The sequence below is a fragment of the Oppia nitens genome, unplaced genomic scaffold, assembly GCF_028296485.1.
Source record: "Oppia nitens isolate AA-2021 unplaced genomic scaffold, nextdenovo-longstitch-racon4-pilon3 scaffold34_pilon_pilon_pilon, whole genome shotgun sequence".
In the NCBI taxonomy this organism is placed as follows: domain Eukaryota; kingdom Metazoa; phylum Arthropoda; class Arachnida; order Sarcoptiformes; family Oppiidae; genus Oppia; species Oppia nitens.
The window spans coordinates 271,639-295,000 of NW_026533215.1; the positions used below are offsets into that span (position 1 = coordinate 271,639).

The 23,362-nt window shown below is 23.4% G+C and overlaps 1 protein-coding gene across 1 annotated transcript in view; it reads left to right on the forward strand.

Annotated features, from left to right (window-relative positions):
• Positions 1 to 23,362, forward strand: part of LOC128956952 (uncharacterized) — a 101,677-nt gene that overhangs the window by 33,681 nt on the left and 44,634 nt on the right. The window contains exons 6-7 of the mRNA XM_054302666.1: positions 9,349 to 10,132; positions 13,504 to 13,637. Of these exons, the coding sequence (XP_054158641.1) occupies positions 9,349 to 10,132; positions 13,504 to 13,637 (918 nt within the window). The remainder of the gene's footprint in view (positions 1 to 9,348; positions 10,133 to 13,503; positions 13,638 to 23,362) is intronic.

Sequence of the window (23,362 nt, forward strand, 5' to 3'; positions counted from 1 at the left end):
TAATTATAATTTACAGTATTTTTGTTGTTGTTGTTGATAAAAGTTACCAAAATTTGTTAATTTAATTATTTATATATAATTTATGTCGAGTTACGAGTTTTTAGTATTTATTTTATTTTAATTAAAAAATATTTTTTTTTGATTAGCAATTAATTATTATGTTTAATTAAATATTTTTTTAATAATAAATATCTATATATTTAATTTATTATACAATTACTTGGCGTTAATTAATAACAGCAACAAAAATAATCTTAAAACTTGTTACCAAAAAAATAATAATAATAAATTTTTTTAGCAATAAATTTTCATAACACATAATGTTTAATAATTGTTTTTTAAAAAAAATAAATTAAAGTAATTATTATTATTAAAAAAAACTACAGGTGCCTTTTTTATAATATATATATATATATATATATATAATAATAATAATAATAATAATAATAATAATACTAGAGCTTAACCTATACAATGTATGCTAACATATGTTAAACTTAATGCTAATCTTTTATATTATATTTTTTGCCGGAAAAAAAGTATATTTTTAACAATTTTTTAATAATAAATATTAAAGTTATTAATGTTAAGTAACAAATTACTCGTAAATTTTCAACAACGACAACGAAAAAATTAAAAATACACTAAAAAATACTGTTTATTATAAATTAAAGCAACAAAAAAAATTTAAACCAAAAAATGAGTTACTAATCCTTAATAATTTTTCAAAAACTTTTTTATATATAAAAAATATTTTATGAAAAATACATTATTATTAGTATTATGTGATTACTATTAATCATAAAAGTAGAGCTCATTTGGGAACTTATAAATTATTATTATATATTATATATATATATTGTTATATAACTTATATATAAAATTTTGTTTGTATGACAAAAATGTAGTTTAAGATTAATTTTTGTTTTATTTTTACTATTCATTTATATATATATTATATTTAATACGAAATTTTTAAAGACTAAAACTAATTTATAATATTTATATATATATATATTAATATTTCTATAGAGAGAGAGACTCTCTCTCTCTCTCTCTCTCTCTCTCTCTCTCTTTCTCATTAAATTTGTAGACAATATTTTATAGATTATAAAATTATTAAATAATAATAATAATATTCAAAAAAATGCGAATTTAAATTTTTATTATTATTATTCAAAGCGAAATATTTTTATTTAATAAATTTTTTATAAAAATAAGCGTAACTTAAAAAAAAATTTTTTGAAAATAAATTTTTACTTGACTTGAATTAAAGAGAGAGAGAGAGAGAGAGAGTGAGAGAGAGAGAGAGAGAGAGAGAGACTAAAATGATTAAAAAATATTTAACAAAAATTATTTTGTCATTTAAAGTGCACTCATAATAATAATACTATTTTTAATATAAGAAAAATCGGATTATTATTTAATAAGATTTTTTTCTTCTCTTATTATTAATAATAAGATTTTTTGTTTTGTTTGGTTATATAGTTTGTATATATAGTATGAACTATTTTTTTTTGTTTGTTTTTATTATAATATGAAATATATTTTTGCTTAAAATTAGTCATTGAATAAATTTAACAACAATATCAATAACAATATATATATATATATAATTTGAATTATTTTTTTTGATTGCAAATACATTAATAGCAAACAACATTTAAAACACATTGAAATATATGTGCGATTTGTGAAAATGTTTGGGAAAATTCATGAGTTTAAGAAACAAAACAAAAAATATAAACAATATATTACTGTTATATAAAAATCCTAATAAGTTTGTAGACATGTTGTATCAGTTTTGATGTATATTACTGTACAGTATTGTGCATATATTTATAGCACAGGGAATGGGAGGAATAGGAGATTCCGTTGGGTAGTCTAATATATATACGATATTATTATTATTATTATTATTATTATTATTATTATTATTATTAGGAGGAGGAATGCATTTTCATATATTAGAGTATATTTAGATATATATATATATATATATATATATATATATATATATTATAGTATAGTATTTATAATATGTATACTATGGTTAGAGAGAGAAAGAGAGATAATACATACAAAAATATACAATTAATTTTGAATACAAACAACAATAGTCTACACCTATTAATATACTGTATAACAACAAATGATAGTATAATATATTAGATATAATAGATATAATAAATTAGTTGTTTTATTTTTTAAAGTTATTTTATAATATAGACTAATATATATTTGTATTTACTATTAGTAGTCATATAAAATTTTTATAATATTATATATAAATTTCAATAATACATTCAATATATTTTTATAAAAAAAACTAATTTTATTTTAGCAGAAAAAATATATTAAATATATAGTTTTTTATTTAAAAAAAAATATTTAAATACCCATATAGTCTACTAATAATAATAATAACATAAATAATTGTTTTTTATTTGTTTGTTATTATTACTGTAAGTTTACTATTATTTGTTTTGTTTTTGTAGTTTTATTTTCTTACTATTTATTTATCCTATTATTTACAATATAAATAAATATATATATATAGTTTTTTTGCTACTTTACGCTATATTTTATTTATATTTTTCTATACTCTCTCTCTCTCTCTCTCTCTCTCTCTCTCTCTCTCTCTCTCTCTCTCTCTCTCTCTCTCTCTCTCTTATCTCTATTTATTTTATTCAGTCTTACTTTTTTTTCTCTCTTTGATTTAGTCTATAGTTTTAGGGCACAGTTAGGTTACAATTGTGTATACACTGTATATAAGTTTAGGTAATATATATTGTATAATGCATTTTGTTTATGTGTCTAAACTTTTTCACCATAACTAACTACGTATGGGTTTAATGTATTGATTTTGTTTTTGCATTGTTTTTATTATTATTATACTGTATTTGATAAGCATTTAACTTTTTTTTAAAAATAAATAATCTGGTTAAAATTTTTATCTAAAATTTAATATAAATAATTAATAATTTAAACAAAATAATTTTTATATTTATATTTAATAATAATAACATTTATTTGAATTTATTTATGAATATTTATCATGTAGTATATTACTGTATATTAAATGTGTGTAACGGTTGATTCTGCTACGGGTGTCACCAACTGGCACACCCTCAGCTGTAGCAGTGCGGTTGCAATTCACGGGTTGCGGGGCTTAGCTATGAGACCCGTGAATTATGCTCTCCCGTTAAATAGGTAGGCTTATAGCTGCAGACGAGCTACCACTTATAGGCAATGCGGTAAAGGTGTGGCCTATACAATGACCAGCTTTGGACCCGAGCTTAGAGACAATTGTTGCGGCGGCTTAGCTATCATACACTATTGTTGCAACAACTATAATCACCCATAAGCTAAACGATTACTGTAGGCACAACACAGTGTATAATATAATACTTATAATACAGTTTAATAATAATTAATTAATAAAGAGTTACATATAATTAAAGTAATATAATTGAAGACATTATTGTCCGGTAACTCCGGATTAGCTAAACTTAGGACAACTGTCCTATTCCAGCGATGGTAAAGCTTAATCAAAAACTGAGACAACTGTCCCAAACGAGTGCTACTATAGCTCTGCCTGTAAACCATGTGTTTTGGCAGCCATTACTATACTGGCGCATATAGTTGCGCACCAATAGCTAAATAATTGATTAAACATTAATATCGATAATACAAAATAATTCAAATACAAAAAAATAACTAAAGCTTAGTAATAGAAAATGATTATATAATTATAGCTTATAAATGCATATCAAAATTGTGATTATATAAAATGTAATATTATTTAGTATAGAAATAATAAGCGGCGGAATCTATTCATTTCATTCCCCACTACTTCGATTCACGCCCACGTGAATAGCATTATATAATATAAATAAAATTTAAATACAAAAAAAAATAATTTCCACCGAACGCTTGTCCCTTCCCCACTACTTCGCTAATTAGTCCTCTAATTACATCCATAAGCGTTCGGGTCAACCATCCGGGTTGTGCTGCTGTTATGTGGAGCTTCGGTAGCTTTTCCATTGTGCGGTGTCTTCAGCTCCACTTGAAAGACTGAGCTGGATATGCGATGCGATTGTTGTTTCCCTCTATCAAACACTTGGCTTTTAGTCGGCATTTCTTTTACATAATTCTTATGTTTGTCGATCTGTCGGTCTTTAAGCTCTTCGGCTTTTAGCTGCGGTTTGTTTAGGTGTCCTCTCAATCGCTTTAATGTCTTTAATGACGATCCGGTATTAACACTGTTGTATGTCTTAAAGCTTCTCATATCTGTAATCATGTCTGTCAAACAATACTTAGCTAATGCGTCCAAAACCTTTGTATCGCTTTCAATAGTTTCAGACATTGTCGTTGTTTTAGCGCTTTCTTGAATTCCCGACATATCTCTTGAATCAACGCTTTCTAATATTTCTGTTAAATCTGTTGATTCGGCGCTGTCTTGTGTTGTCTTCACATGTGTTGTTGCGGTGTTTTCTTCGATAGCTTTTCCGTCATTATTGTCTGATTCATGAGTTAGCTTATCGACGGTTGTTGTGATTACTTCTTCGGTAATATAGCTGTTATTTTTCTGTTGTTCCGATTCTTGAGCTAAGCGTTTGTCCGTTTGTTTAGCTCTGCTGTTGGCTATTGTGTCGACCACTTCTTCGCTATTATTTCTGACAATCTGTGGTTCTGTTTCTTTTGCTAAGCTGTTGACGGTTGTGGTCATAGCTTTCACGTTTGACATAAATCTCTGCATTTCTTCTCTCATTTCTCTCATTTCTTTCTCTTGTCTAAGCCTCTGGTCCTCCAAAGCTTTGCTTAACTCTTCAACTTTTGCTTTGTCTGCCATTTCGTCAGCTTCTGTTGCTATGCTATCGGCAATCGTTTCTACCATTTCTTCGCTGATATCGCTATTTTCTTCCTTTCCAAGAGCTGCTACTTCTTTGATTACAACTGTAATCGCTTCCGACGCTTGCTTTGCTTCAACTCCTATGCTAAGAGCTTCTGAAGACTTTGCTATAACAGCGGCTGCTGTTGTCGTAGAGTAGGCGACCACTGCTTCGTTTCCTTCCTTACGATCCATAGCTTCGTTCCCCGACTGTGCCAATCCTTTGGTCACTTCACGGTTTCCACTATAGCTATCGTCAAGGTTTTTGTCCTCCGCGAGTGCGTCCACCATCTCTCCCGATTCCTTTGCGTTGTCTTTAAGCGTCTTTGCGTTGTTAAGCTCTTCCGGTGCTACTTCTGTCTCCAGCGATTGGTGATTACAATCCTTGTCCTTCAAAAAGCTTAATCGGCTAAATAGCTTCTGTCTTTGGCTTTCATCTGTCGTTTTCTGCGCTTTCTTTAAAATCTCGATGTCTTCAAAAAACCGACTCATATCGTCATAAAAACCAGCATTAGCTTTGTCCTTAATTTCTTTAGAAATGACATCTATTTGAGCTTTAAGCGCCATTTTGTTTTTCATTGCGTCTGCCATTTGCTTATCTTCAGCCTTTTCTAACGCTTGTCCCGTGCGATCCCTTTTAGCTCTTCGTTGACACGATGTCTCTCTTCGAGGTCCGGCTTATTGCGTAAATTGTTGCTTATATGATGGCCAATGCAGTCCACGAAACTGGGAGAACGGGCGCCTCCACCAGCTTATGTAACTGTTATCTCTGGTCACTGCAGTTCACGAAACAGGGAGAACGGGCGCCTCCACCAGCTTATGTAACGGTTGATTCTGCTACGGGTGTCACCAACTGGCACACCCTCAGCTGTAGCAGTGCGGTTGCAATTCACGGGTTGCGGGGCTTAGCTATGAGACCCGTGAATTATGCTCTCCCGTTAAATAGGTAGGCTTATAGCTGCAGACGAGCTACCACTTATAGGCAATGCGGTAAAGGTGTGGCCTATACAATGACCAGCTTTGGACCCGAGCTTAGAGACAATTGTTGCGGCGGCTTAGCTATCATACACTATTGTTGCAACAACTATAATCACCCATAAGCTAAACGATTACTGTAGGCACAACACAGTGTATAATATAATACTTATAATACAGTTTAATAATAATTAATTAATAAAGAGTTACATATAATTAAAGTAATATAATTGAAGACATTATTGTCCGGTAACTCCGGATTAGCTAAACTTAGGACAACTGTCCTATTCCAGCGATGGTAAAGCTTAATCAAAAACTGAGACAACTGTCCCAAACGAGTGCTACTATAGCTCTGCCTGTAAACCATGTGTTTTGGCAGCCATTACTATACTGGCGCATATAGTTGCGCACCAATAGCTAAATAATTGATTAAACATTAATATCGATAATACAAAATAATTCAAATACAAAAAAATAACTAAAGCTTAGTAATAGAAAATGATTATATAATTATAGCTTATAAATGCATATCAAAATTGTGATTATATAAAATGTAATATTATTTAGTATAGAAATAATAAGCGGCGGAATCTATTCATTTCATGTGTATAAAATATAATTTTAAAAAATTAGATAACTTAGCTATATATATATATATGAGTTGTTCACTTAATTTTTACATTTTTTTTTATATACTACTAGTGCTCACAATAATAATAATAATACATTGTGTGACATCAACAACAATATATACAGTATATATAATATAATATATATATATATATTAGAAATTAATCATAAATTATAAGTGAAAATGAAATACAATTTTTATTTTGCATTTTTCCATTAGATATTAAATTATATTTTTGCTTTTAGCAAAATATTCAATATATATATAATAGTCATATATATATATATATATTGTATATTAACTTAAAAATACTGTATATTATATTTATATTAAACTATATATATATATATATATATATATATATATATAAAGTAATGCAAAAATCTTTATAAAAAAATATATTATTAATATAACAGTAAAAGTTTTTTTTATTCTTTTATTTTTATATTATATTTCATTTTATTTTTTCGTAATATTTCATTCAAATTGTTTTTAAAATATTACTATTTATTTTTTAGCTGAATATTTATTACTCAAAAAAATATTTTCTGTGTAATATTAAATAAACTTTTCTATACGAAAAAAAATTACTTAAAGTAAAAGTCAAAAACTATTTATAAAATAATTTATAAAACATTAGATATTACACGATATATAGCACTGTATATATAATATACTTATAATCTGTATATAAAAAAACTACAAAAACAAAAAATATATGATAAATAGAGTATAGTTTTATAATAATAAAAAATTCATTAATAATATAACTATAATATAACTTTTTGGAAATTATAATAGTTTTTTAATACAATATTTTATAAAAAAAATAAATATAATGGTCTGAATATTAAAATAAGATTTTAATGTTTTCAATATTTAAAAAAACAAACAAATTTTATTTCTAAAAATATTTAAATATTATTTTATGTAATTAATTATTGTATACATTAGACAACATTTACGATATATTTCTTGTATTGTAATATTTGTTAAGTACTTTAGTTTTTTTTTGAAATTAATTTTTTATTAGTTTGTTTGTTAAGTAAATTAAACGTAATTTTGTTATCGTTTAAATTTTGTTATCTATTTACTAGTCTATAGATATATAATTAAGCTATCTAGATTATCTAGTTAATTAATCTAGATAAAAAGTTAAATTTATATATATACAGTATATACTATATATATATATATATATATATATATATAAATGCAAGACATTTATTTATTTATTGTTTGTTTAGCGTTTCAATTGTAATTTATGTTGCTGATAAAAAATACTATTGATTTTTGTTATTTTATTTTACTATACAATACATTAGACACACACATTACATACACACATACATACACATAAATACATACATGCACACATACATATAAACACATGCATATAAACACATGCATATAAACACATACATATAAACACATACACACACATACATACACAGACATACATACATACACACACACATACATACACACACACATACATACATACACATACCAGTGCTCAGTGTGTGTGTGTATCTTAAATTCATGGCTCAGTTGTGTTTAACTTTATTAGAAAAAAATATAACTCCATAGGAATTACCCTCAAATGTCTAATTTATTATGAATTGTGAATGAATTAAGGTTTTATATATATATATATATATATATATATATATATATATATATATATATATATATAATAGTAGCTATAATAATAGTAGTAAATGTTTATATATTTTTTATTTTATTTTTTAAAAAAATAATAGACCAAAAATTGCTAAATAAATATCAATATATAGCAACTTTATAGCAACAACTATATAAAAAAAACTAAAATAATATAAAGTATTATAAAAAGTATTGGCAATAATTTTGTTATATATATATTGTATATAACAAAACATATACTTCAAAAAACGTTAGGTTTATTTTATCGTGCTTTTGACCAAATTATATATATATATATTGATAAAATAAAAGTCAAAATAATAAAAATTTATTTTATTATAATAGTCAAGTATATAACCAAACACTACAAAAAAATGTGTGGCAAACAAATTGAATGAAATATTATTATCAATAATACAAAATAAATAAATTGTAAAAATATTTTTTGTGTGTGAACTTTATTTTAAGGAAAATTAAATTTTATGTTTCAATCGACACAATATTTTTGTTTAAAAATATAAACTTTATTTGTAGTAAACAAATAAAATTGAATTCAATTGAATTTATTTTCAATAATAACACTGAAAATAAATAAATAAAATAACTTTTAATAAAACAACTAAAAATCTATAAATTATATAAAATTTATTTTATATACTGTATATTATTCAATAGTTTGCTTATATTATGGGAGTAAACAATATATATATATTTAAAATTTAAAATTAAAAAATTTTAATCACCAAAAATAACTAATTAAAAATAATTAGTAATGTTAATGATGATGATTATAATAATAATGATGGTTTAAAATAAAAATAAAATAAATAAATATTTTGAAAAATCTTAACAAGCAATGGGCTAATTAATGTCAACTATATATATATATATATATATATTATAAAGTTTACAAATAAACAAATTTTGACAATTATTGAATACATTTCCAAATAGTTATAATTGTTTTTAGCAAAAAACGGCAATCCTTTACTATATATATAAATACAAATAACTATTTTTATCATCAATTTTGTGGTTGAAAAGCATTTTATCTATTTTTAAAAACAGTTTACTCTCTCTCTCTCTCTCTCTCTCTCTCTCTCTCTCTCTCTCTAATCAATTAGTAGTAAAATTTTTAAAAATAAAAACTTTATAATTTTGTTTGTTTGTTATGTTTGAACAGCAAAACCGGGTAATCCAGTAATCCGAGTGAACGGCCGTGAGATCAATCAGTATCACAGTCAACGACACAACAAACAACAACAGTCTATTATAACTACCGGTGCCGTCGGCATAGCTAATAATAGCATCGATGACTATCCATACTCAGCGTCATCACCATCGGGAACTACATCTACAACAACATCAACGACCACAACGACAACAACAATACCGTCAATAATGTTGACAACATCGACAAAACCCGATGTCGGCGTCGATAACATCAATGACCAACAAATCGGTCCGTTTGCCGAAAGCTCGACCATTGTATTTGAATGTTCGTCATCTGGCGGTCGGCCACTGCCAGAAGTTCGCTGGTATAACGGCACACGATTGATGCGATCGAAGACAACTGTCCTCAACACAAACAACAACAACAACCCGATCGGTACCGACCAAACGGCTACCGACACTGGTAGCGGCAGTGGACCGACAGTTACTTCGACAATGCGTATCATAGCTACCCGCTATGACCTGGGTGCCCGATTTGAGTGTCGGGTCTGGAATAATGCAACCTCCCAACCATTGTTCCAGTTGGTCCGTTTGGACATACAGGTGCGGCCGCTGGCCCTGAAACTTCGTGGTCCCAATCAGGCAGTAGTAGCCGGCGAAATGGTATCGATGACCTGCGCGGTCGAAGGTGCCCGACCAGCGGCCAACATAACATGGTATAACCGGTCGGAAGTGGTCGTCGGCCAGCATCATCCGCAGGCCAGCACCGACCTGATGAGCGACGGTACCTATAGGTTAGTCATACAGTTACTGTTTATTAGAGATAATAATTTTTTTAATTGTTAATATTAAACTACATTTTATTATTATTATATGTATTATTTAAATAAATCATTTAATAATTATATATTTTATAAATATTTATAGATTTTTTTTTGATTTTGTTATTATAATATACTGTATAATTATTAAAGTGTTTTTTGGTAGGCTATTAAGCGGTAAACCCCTACCGACCCCACCCCCCATAAAAAATATTAGATGAATATACTGTATAAATATATAAATATTTTTTAGTAGCATAATTTTTTTGTTATAATATATACAGTATATGTTTTTGTTTGATTTTTTAAAGTTTGTTTTAAAAATATATATATAAAAACTAATAGTAGTTTATAATAGTAATAATAATAATAATAATAATGAAAAATAATATATAATAACAATGTTTTATAAACTATATACTAGAAAAATAGAGAGAGATTTAAATATTTTTCTACAAAAAAACTAATAATAATAATAATAATAAAGTACTTTACATATAGTAGTATTAATCATAACAAATCATAAATATACAAAAAATAGTGATAATAAAAATGTTACTTTAAGTCTCTCTCTCTCTATCAAAAAAAATAATAATAATCACAATCATAGTAAACATATAACTAAATGACTATATCTGTAGATATATTCATATGTATTTTAATAATAATAATTATTTTTATTTAAAAAAAATTATAAAAATAATTATTTATTGATAATTTAAATATTTAGAAATTATGTAGATTTTTATAAATTAGTAGAAAATTTAAAAACACAACAACTGATAACTAAATATACAAAATTGTCCAGGTTAAATTAACTAGCTATATGTGCACTATATTATACCAGTACTATTACTAAATATATACACAATATATATATATATATATATTAATATATAAAATCATATACTTTACTGTCACGCACTCACACTTTTTCATATAAAGTAGTACTATATATATATATAATAATAATAATAATACATAAACTAAATGGCAAACAAATTGTGCTTAACTTACACACACACACGCTATTATATATAAAATGTTGCATAAAATACATACAGTGTGTGTGTGTGTGTGTGTGTGTATAATAAAGCAATCATAGATATTAAGCCCCATTTACACACACTTTATGATACATAATATTAGCTAATTTTGCAAATCTTTTTTATTTTATTTTGTTACCCCATTTTTGCTGCTTAGCATACACTCAATAATAATAATAATAAAATCTCTCATAATATTGCAAAATGTGTGTTAGTGTATAATAATAACCTAAAACCTCTACTAAACTTACTAATAGTGTGTGTGTGTGTGTGTGTGTGTGTGTGTACTGTATATTGTGTGGAAAAATTTTGTTTGACTTTTATTTTTGATTAGTATTTTTTATGATTGCATATATTATTATTGCTTTCATAACTGTCAAAAACACTCAATAATACTGACACACACACACTTACATTACAGTATATATATATATATATAAATTAAATGTGTTTTATTATGCAAATATTAAATATGATAATATTAAATAATGGTAGTATAGTATTATTATTATTATAGTATAGCAGATAGTTGCCAACAATTTTTGGGTAACAATTGTTTTTAATTGAAATTATCATTTATTATTATTATTATTATTTTACATTTTGTCATTTATCTGTTAAATATATATATATATATATTGTTTTAAACTATTAATTATAAAAAAAGTATAAAATGTGTTTAATTGGCATTTATTATATAATTATCATGAATATGATATCATTACATTTATAGTGTTTAATTTTTTTTTATTTCTTTTAAATTGTCAAAAAATTAACATTTATCGTCTATAATATCAAAAAAACATAGATAATTAGTATTCATTATTATTATTATTATTTAACATTAACATTATCATCATTATTATTATTGTCACCATTGGTGATAGTTTTTTAGTTTTAATGTTTTAGAGGGAATTATATATATATATATAAATATAATAATAAATTATATATATAGGGGGCTTATATGTGGGGAACTGTAGCTAATGGATCTCTATGTTATATAACCTCTAACTATTGAATATGCAAATTGTATGTATGATTATATATATATATAAATTTACCATCTATTGTATAAAACGTCTAATTTATAGTCATATTTAAAGATAAAATTTTTATATAAAATAATAATAATAAAAAATTTTGTCTTTTTTTATTTTCTGTTAATTCAATGTCTATATATATATATAAAGTAGAGATAAATAGATATATGATATGAGTATTGAATATATATAGATATTATATTTATATGTATAATAATGAATTGAATTCAATGCTATTAAACATAAAACAGAGATTTTTTTTTATTTATGACATTTAATGTTCAGATGATTGAGACAAACAATTTTTAATGGCGTGTGAGAGTAGTTGAGAGGACAGGGAGGATAAGGAGAGGATAGGGAGAGATAGAGTTAGATTTTGCATATATATATATATATATATATATATATATATATATATATATATATATATATATGATATATACAGTACAGTTCAGTATAAGTAAAAATAAAGGAAAGGCATAACTGTTTTATTTATTATTTTTGCTTTTCATTCATTCAAAAAAAAACTTGATTTTATTTTATACTGAATCTCTCATTTGAATTGATTTTTTTTAATGTAACTTTTGTTTCATATTATTTTTTATATTTTAGTTTATGAAATCGTATTAATGCATTAAATTTAATGTTTTTATTTTGGAGATGATTTGTATAAATAAAATCTATGAATAATGTGGAAATGTTTTTATATTTTGTTGGGATTTTTTGATTTGATTTTTATTTTTTTTCTTTGTTTTTTGTTGTTAAAAATATAATATATAATATATAAAGTACTGTAACGTTATATTTGATATATAAAAACAAAATATTTAAAAAAATAAATAAATATGGTTTCATCGTATTTTATTACACTTATACGTAAAACATTAGGAATTTATGATAATGATGATGATAATAATAATAATAATAATAATTTTTAAATAATATATATACATAGTATATATATCATTATCTAAATAAAATATAAGTACATATAAATATTAAATTAATAATAATTAAATATTAATTTGCCAGTACATTAAATAAAAACAAAAAAAAAACAAAATAATTAATTTTTAATTAAATTTTATTAATTTAATCAATATATTGTTTTTGTTTGTATAATTTCAATTAATAATAATAATATACATATTAATATTTGCAAAAATAGATTTTCTATTATTATAAATTTATTGGTTATTATTAATTATTATTTTTAAATTATTATAAATTAATAATTATTTAATTAATTTATTAGGACATCGTCGACACTGGTGTTTATAGCCTCCCGTCACGACCATAGCGGCGACTTTTTCTGTAAGGGCTCTAATCAGGTGCTCCGTCAACGACATGAAGTGCCACTATTGCAGGGAATTCACCTACAAGTGCTCTGTAAGTAGATATTTATATAACTGTTTTTTATTTAATAATTATAATAATATTTTTTTTATAAAATTTATTTTCTATTTTATATATATATTAAAGTAATAATTAATTAAATATTTAATAAATATATATATTGCGCGCTTAATGAAAATAATTATTTTCAATAAAATAAAATTATCATGCTCACTTAAGTTCAATATTGGACTACTAAATAATAATATCATTATTATTATAAAATTAAATCAATTAAAATTATTTTTTTTGGATAAACATGTATGATTTTAGTTATTAATATATTAAGTTTAATAACACTCTTATAAATATAATTTTAATGACAAAATAAAATTATTAGTAATACAACACCAAAAATTAATGTTGTAATATAATAATTTAATTTAATAATTAGAAAATAACACAAATATAATATTTTTAATTATTGTTTATTAGAGTTAGAATTATTATATATGTTTTTCTCTTTATAATAATATCAATAATAATTTATATATCAATAATAATGTTGTGTTTAATAAAATTAATACACATTTTATTTATCAAATAAAAATACTGTAATGTGTTGTATAGATATAAAGCAATTGCACTGTTATTTTATGACCAATTTTAATGTCATATTTATTATTATTATTATTATGATTATTGTTTTATATCCTAAGTCTCTCTCTCTCTCTCTTTCTCTCTCTCTCTCTCTCTCTTTATCTAACTTTTACTATCAATAGATAATATATAATAGATTTAATAGATATAAAAATCCATTAAACTGTGTTTTGTTTGTAGTATTTTTATAGAAATTATTTTTAATACTAATAGACATAATAATAATAATAATAGTTATAATCTAATGTTGTTTTTGTTGTTGTCGTGTTTTATTTTGTTGAATTATAACCAAAAATTATATAATGGCTTATAATTTACTAAACAATAAATATAGTAATAATAATAATAATATATAAATACACTATTAGATAATATACTACTATTTAATATAAAAAATATGATAATAATTGTTAGTTATTATAAAATAATAATTTACAATAAAGTAAACAATAAAGAGTTTTATAACTTAAATAAAAATTATAGTTATATATAATACATATATATATATATATATATATATATTTCTTAATATTAATAAAGTTTTTTATATATTAATTATATCATGTTTATATATATTGTTTTACTATAAACTGTCAAAAACTTGTGTCAATATATTTAATATTGAATACAATAAAAATAAAATAAAAATAATATTTTATCTATTATTAATTAATTATGTCTAGACTAGCTATCAAACATAATTAATTTTTAGTAAATTAATTTAGATTATTAATACTACTGTATTATTATTATTATTATAACATTTAAAAAACAAATAACATTAAATATAGTGTGTATTTGTATTATATAAATAATATATTAGTTGTGTTATAATATATATATTTAATATTATAAGACATTTATCATTGATTTAATATTAATGTATTTAAAAAACAAATAGTAAAATCTACATTAAAAAATTTATATTTATATATATATATATATAAGATATTTAACCTAGGGCAAACTTTATATATCATATATAATTATATATTATATATGATATATTTAATGACATATCTTTAACCTTACACAAAAAAAAAGTTTTTTTATTATTTGGATTATTATTATTATTACTATTATAGGTTTTATTTTTATTTGCTATGTTTTAGACATTGATAGTACAGTATATCATTGGATATGCTCTATATATATATATATATATATATATATATGATAAAAGTCATATATCATTGTCTTATATACTGTATATGCTATTATAAATGGTTTATACAGTATATAATAAATATATATATATAAGTATATGTTTTGATTTTTGTTTGTTTGTTGTTATATCTTATATACTGTATATAAAAGTTATATACTATTATATATTATTAATTATATCCAAGTGTTTAATGTTTAGGAGCTCTTAAGCCATAACACACATAACATATCTTAACGATTATAAATATGATGTGTTGTTGTTGTTGTTGTATATGTTTTTATGTGTAATAAAGTTAATGTGTTTGGCTTTTACAATGATTTTCAATGTGTGTGTGTGTGTACTGTAGTTATGATTACATTTCAAACACAAACACAACTTTCCTATTAATAGTACCTTTCCGTCCGTCCGTTCGTTCGTTAGTTAGTCTGCTGTATCAGTCATCAGTCATATATATATATATATATATATATATATATATATATATATATATAGTATATACTGTATATATCTATCACAACATTGTTTCCCCAAAAATTTATACACACATACACACACACATGTGTGTGTATATATAACCAATAGTGTTAGGTATGGCCACTGCTGTCTAGTTATGAATCATTTATGTATTAATCTTTTAGGCCGTCCAGTCAGTCAAAATCAAAGTCAAGTCAAAAAAGTTAACAGACATCACAGCTAACAGTGCTATTATTAGGTGGATATCAATGGGTGTGTGTGTGTGTGTGTCTGTGCTGTCAATGTCGGCTCACAATTGTTGGCATCTCTTTTATAATTATAATTAGACTCCCGTCTCTCTCTCTCTCTCTCTCTCACTCTCTCTCTCTATAACTTTCTCCCTTTTAATATACAGTACAAATATATATCATATATATATATATATTGTATATTTATTTTATTTGTGATTTGATTTTTTTATGGCCATCACATACACACAAAAAGATATATATATATATATATATGGTCGACCACCTCATACATACTAGTAGTCCTCAAACCAATACTACTACTACTACTACTACTACTCTAGTAGTCGGTGCACAACTAGGCGTATGATTAACACTATTATATTGTTTGGTATGGAAAGTGCGATAATGCGTAACCAAAGTGTGATGAGATTGTACTGTACTTTATATATATATATATATACGGTATATGACGTTTGAATAGTTATATSTKCTCTCTCTCTCTCTCTCTCTCTCTCTCTCTCTCTCTCTCTTAACACACACTTAACACTCACACACAATACTGTACAGTGTGTGTGTGTGTGTATGTGTGATGAACTTACTGTACCCATCATTATCATTGAGTAAACTGAGAGAGAGAGAAACGATGTGTTTTGAATGGCTGAATGACTGGAATGGTCGGTCAAACTACGGGAAGGGGATATACAAAACAATATAACATATATATATAAAAGATATGGTATTAAGTGTTGGCCCCAAAGATAATGGTATACAATACACACAAAACTCAGCATCTCTTTAAATTGCATACCATTCCTCTCTTTCTCTATCCATACATGACTGTCCCCCACATATTTAACACCATTTAAAAGGAGTCACACTTTTTGTTTGTCATATCTATACTATCGCCTCTCTCTCTCTCTCTCTCTCTCTCTCTCTCTCTCTCTCTCTCTATTGTTATGTGTGTCCAACTTGTCTCAGAGGAAAATCAGATAATGTTGTCTAACTGCCCCTTTAAAAGCCCCCAATGTTATTATGGTAGGCAATAGCTAACCTTTTTTTGTAGATAGTTATATATAAATATAATACGAAATAAATGGTCTACCCTTAGTCTAACTGTCCTCAGAGATAGGATTCTCTCTCTCTCTCTCTCTCTCTATCTCTCTCTCTCTCTCTCTCTCTGTTTAGTAATACTATGAGAGAAAATGGGATTTTATTCACCTGAGACTCAGCCAGAGATTTAGCACATCATAGCACTGAATATTATTATTATATACTGTAATACATACACTTGATATGCCTCTCACACACTCACACTCATACACACACACATACAGCAAATTTACTAAATATCCATAAGCTTTACACTGTGTGTGTATGTGTTAGTTGGTTGGTATTGAGGCATAGTATGAATACGGGCGCTAACACACACACACACATACATATACAATACATACACACTGTTAGCTTTATGAATATACAGTACACATATCGTACATATACTGTATATATCAATACATATACACACATATAGTCGCTTATGTAGTCTCAGAGGCAAACCATTCATCCAAAAGGCATTGTTATCTAGTATTTGGCAAAAACTCTTATAAATACTTATTTAGTGGCAAATCATTTGATTTTTTTGTTAGTCTCTCTCTCTCTATCTCTCTCTCTCTCTCTCTCTCTCTCTCTCTCTCTCTCTCTCTCTTCACTCAAAACACTCACATATATCTTATATTTATTACTATTATTATTATTATCGTCTTATATATAGATATTGATGTAATATTGTGTTATATTATATATACAATATTTGTATATATATATATACAGTATATCTGAAATAAATGTTTTATTATATGGATTTGTTTCTATCAAATACATGGCATTATTTTTTCTCTCTCTCTCTCTTTCTCTCTCAAAATTAATGGGAAGTAATGCTAACGATTTGATTGTTTCCTCCGTAGGGCTAATCCATATAAGTAATACATTTATATCTATATATAAGTTATAATATATTGTAGTATAAGAAAATTGCATACAATTGCTATTTATTGTATATATTGTGATTAATATTACAAATTGTTTTATATATATATATATATATTATTTTATATAATTAAAATTTCTTCAAAATTACAAAAGTTTTTCCTAAAAAAATAAAGTATTAAACTTATATTACAAATATATTTTATAAGTATTTTTTTTGTAAATTTTTATATTTTGTGTTATTATTATTATTATATTACACTTAACATAGTAAACAAACAAACAAAATGTGTGTATATTTTTAAATATATATATATATTTTATTTTAATATTTGTATTTTCAATAGTGAATTATATCGATATATAAATATATCCTTATTTACAATACATTCAAAAATGTTATATTAAAATTCACATCACATTTAGTATACTTGTTGTCGTTTATTTGAATATACTGTATATATATATATTTGCAGTGAATTTATTTTATATAAAATTATATTTATAAAAAAATAACAATTCAATATTTTTTTCATATATATATAAAGCAAATATTAAAAGTTATTTTTATTAAATTATAATAAAATGAAAAAATTATATAAACAATTATATAAATTTGTTTTGTTTTAAAAAGTAATATATATATATATTGTTTACTGTTTTAGTATATTTACTGTATTGTAATTTGTAATATTACATATATATATATATATATATATATTATTTTTGGCTATTTGTTTGAAAATAACACAAACAAAATATATTTTCTTTCATTTAAAAAAATATATATTTTTATTATTTTTGTTTTTGACTTTTCTATTAATGGTTTCTAAGAAAACGGTTTTAATATATATTTATTTTTATATTATTATTGAATATATATATTATATATATATATATTTATTTATTTATTAAAAAATCATTTCCGTATTTAATCAAATAATGGTTTTTTGATTTTATTTTCTAAACAAAAAAAATCAAAAATATATATTATTTTCAGTCATAAAAATCATAAAATCCATGTTTGAAGAAATTTAAAGCCATAACTATTTTTTGTTGTTGGGGTTATACTGTATTTTTTATATAAATATTTTTTTCCACTATTAATATTGAACTTAACTTTATTTTTTTTTATTTTTTTTTGATGATTAATATTTCTCTCTCATCTTTTTCTCTATCAAATCCTGGAAACTATAGTATATATATATAAATTCAAACAAAAAATTTATATATTTATATATCTATATATACTGTATTTTATATATATCTATAAATGACATTTTGATAAATTATCTTTGATGAAAATATATCTATCAATCTATTGATATATAATATATATATATATAAATCTATGTTTTATAGATTGCATGTGTGTGTGTGTATGTGTGTGTATGTGTGTGTATGTGTGTGTATGTGTGTGTATGTGTGTGTATGTGTGTGTATGTGTGTGTATGTATGTGTGTGTATGTATGTGTATGTATGTGTCTATATGTGTGTGTGTATGTGTATGTATGTGTGTTTCTATGTGTTTGTGTGTGTATGTGTRTGTGTATGTGTGTGTGTGTGTGTGTGTGTGTGTGTGTGTGTGTGTGTGTGTGTGTTCACTGGTATCCATCAAACTATCATTATTTTACTGTCTTTTATTTTATTTATTTTTTTGATGGTTGTTGTTGTTATTGTTGGTTGTATTTTACCGTAAAAACTAAGTCAATGTATATACACATAGAAGAGAGAGAGAGAGAGAGAGAGAGAGAGAGAGAGACTGGAAATGTTTTTAACTTTTATAATACATAATATTTTATATTACATATATATATATATACAGTTATACAGTATATCTATAGAAATTTTTTTGTGGAGATAATTAATGAAATAAAATAAACTTTCATTTATCATCAAAAAATATAAGTCACAAAATATTAAGCTTAATATCTCTCTCTCTCTCTCTCTCTCTCTCTATGTATGACTCACTCACTTAAACATTTTCAAAAGGATTACATAACTTTTTGATATAAACTTTTTAAGACAAACTAAATAATAATAATAATATAATATTAGATGTTTTCGAAAAATAAATAAATAAAAATCATTTTATTTTTGTGATAAATATTTTTCTAAATGTATTAAACAAAACAACATTAAAAAAAAATCTTTTAAAATCTTTTGTTTTTTTTGTGCAAAACAAAACAATAACAATAATTATTGATTGATTATTGTTGTCATTATTGTTATTATTATTATTTTATATGCAATTAAATTTCTATGTATTTAATTTAATATCTAAAACGCTAATAATTATATATATATATATATATATATATATATATATAATTTATAATTATATGTATTATACATGTATATAAATTAATACTATCAATTTCAATATAAATATATACATTAGATTATATATTTACTGTATATAGTTATAAATTAAATTAAATACTTATATATATATATATAGTTGATATATTGATATATTATTTGCAACTAAGAGTTAGATGAAAATAAATAGCCCCCAAATATATAGTTAATTTTATTTAACATTTGACACAATTATATATTATATATATGCTGTACATACTATTATATATATAATATAAGTTAATATATACTTATAATGTCACTTAAACAACACTATAATTTGATATAAAACAGTAGATAAATGCCAATCAATTGGACGATATATATATATATATATATACATTTGAATGTTAAGCCATTCAAATCGATATATTGTTGTTTAACTCCTTATATATAATAAAGTGGTGTACAATATATATATATATATACCGTTATAGATAAGTATATCTAAATGTTAAGTAATATAATTTAATTGAAAGGCCATAACTATGAGCTCCTGGAGGCTTAAGCCCATACCTACTACTACTGATAAAGTGAATGACCCATACATTTATAGACAACAACAAAAATTACTAATAATAAATAAATAACTGAAAAACATATGTGTATCTTATTTTAAGAGATTTACTATATTTATACATAAACTAAAAAAATATATATATTTTTTATTTTCATTACAAAAACTACTTACACTATATATATTTGTTATAAATATAGATATTTATTAAAAAAAAATATATATTTATTGATTACTTAAAATCTTAAGCTAAACACAAACAACACATACACACACTTTCATAGCTATAAAGTAGATATTAAATATAAAATAAAAATAATAACAAAAAAAAACTTAATGTTTATATAGATTTTAATGTTTAGTTTTTTTGTCGTCGGATTTCTTTCATTTAGTTTTTTTGTTGTTAGTTATTATTATAAGAAAAAAATTTAGTTTCAAACAAACAAACAAAACTATAGACAAAAATATAACACACAAAATGTGTGAAACAAAGAGACATTGAGTTTATATAACTTATATATATATATATATATATATATGTCTTAAATATACTTTATATATATATATATAATACTCAAACATTAAAAATAAGTCTCAAAATAAATAAATGATTTTTTTTCATTTTAGTCGCTGTCTTAGTCACTCATCGTCCCCTTTAAAGCAAAAAAAAAAAAAAAAAAAAGTTTATATAAATAAAGAATACATATATATATATATTGTTTATATTCAGTATATATGTTATCTGTCTTTCTATCTATTTATCTATCTATCTTAACGCTATAATATACTGTATATAAAATATATATGTATATACAGTAATGGATTTTTATTAATGTATTTACAAAATTCATTAAACGTTTTGGTAGAATTTATTTATATATATATATATATATAAATTGTATGTATAATAGTTTATAAATATATATATATATATATATATATATATATATATATGGCTACCGCTGCTGATGATGACAAACCTCATGGCTGTCATCACATATAACTATTGTATATAAATATATTTTATTTATTTTTTTCGTCGTTGTTGAAAAAAAACTAAAATTTCTATAAGTAAAAAAAATAAATAAAATATAGTAATGTTTTATTTTGTTGTAATTTATTATTATAGTTATGTTTGTGTGTGTGTGTGTGTCGTAAAAGTTTATATAACTTATATATATATAATTTTTTGTTATATATTTTGATGTAATACAACAATATATATATATTATATATATATATATTGTCAGACATCTACTAATTTATTATCAAATTGCAAATAAAATTGGACCACAAATATAGCAAACAATTATGTAATATTTTATATATATAATGCTGGTTTTTTTATTATAGTTTAGTTGTAAACTAAAATAAAATAAATTAAATCATATATATATATATATTGGTTCATAGTTTTCTTTGACATCATTATATTAGATATATTTTTAACAAAAAAAAATGATTTTAAATTTTTATTTATAAGTTTTTTGTTGTTGTTGGTATACATTACTTTTATGCAGTTGAAAATAGTAAAGTTATTATATTTTATATATTTTTAAAAATATATATTAATTTATTTAGAAATTTATTATCGCAAACAAATTTATTACAAAAAAGCTTTTTGTGTTTTATAAGTTTAAACTTTTTCTCTCTCTCTCTTTATACACTCACTCACTCACTAAGTGATATCCAATTTAACTAAAAATAAAATATTTGTTAAATATTTGCTAATAATTATATTGCAAATAATTGGTCACTTACTATTACATACATATATTATTAATACTACAGTATATATATATATATATATAAGTAATTTTAAACTTTATGCTGCACTTTATATACTGTTTATATTTATATCTTTATATATACTTTAGATACAACTTTAGATAAAATAAACTTTTCAAATATATTGTATATCAGAAACACATACAAACATAACAATTGTTATATATATATACAGTATATATAAAATATATTATTATACAAATATTTGGTGACACACACACACAAACAGTATGTTTATAAGTGGGAGGCATTTTGTTACCAATATATTGTAGTAAACTACAAGTTATTAGTAAATATAAAAAAATATAGCATATACTAAATGGACAGGGATTTAGTAAGTAATCAACAAATATTATTTTTTTATATGTATATACAGTCTATAAATGTACATTAAATGTTTGGAGAGGGGGGGGTATATGATACCTACTGGTTCACTAATGTTTATATTTAGTAGTATATAAACTTATATATATATCAACAAAAAAATTTCTTTATTTTCATAGCCTTATAGTTGTCGTACACAACTTCAAACATATATAGTATACACATTAATATATCGATTGGTTTTTATGATGTATCTGTGTATGTGTGTGTA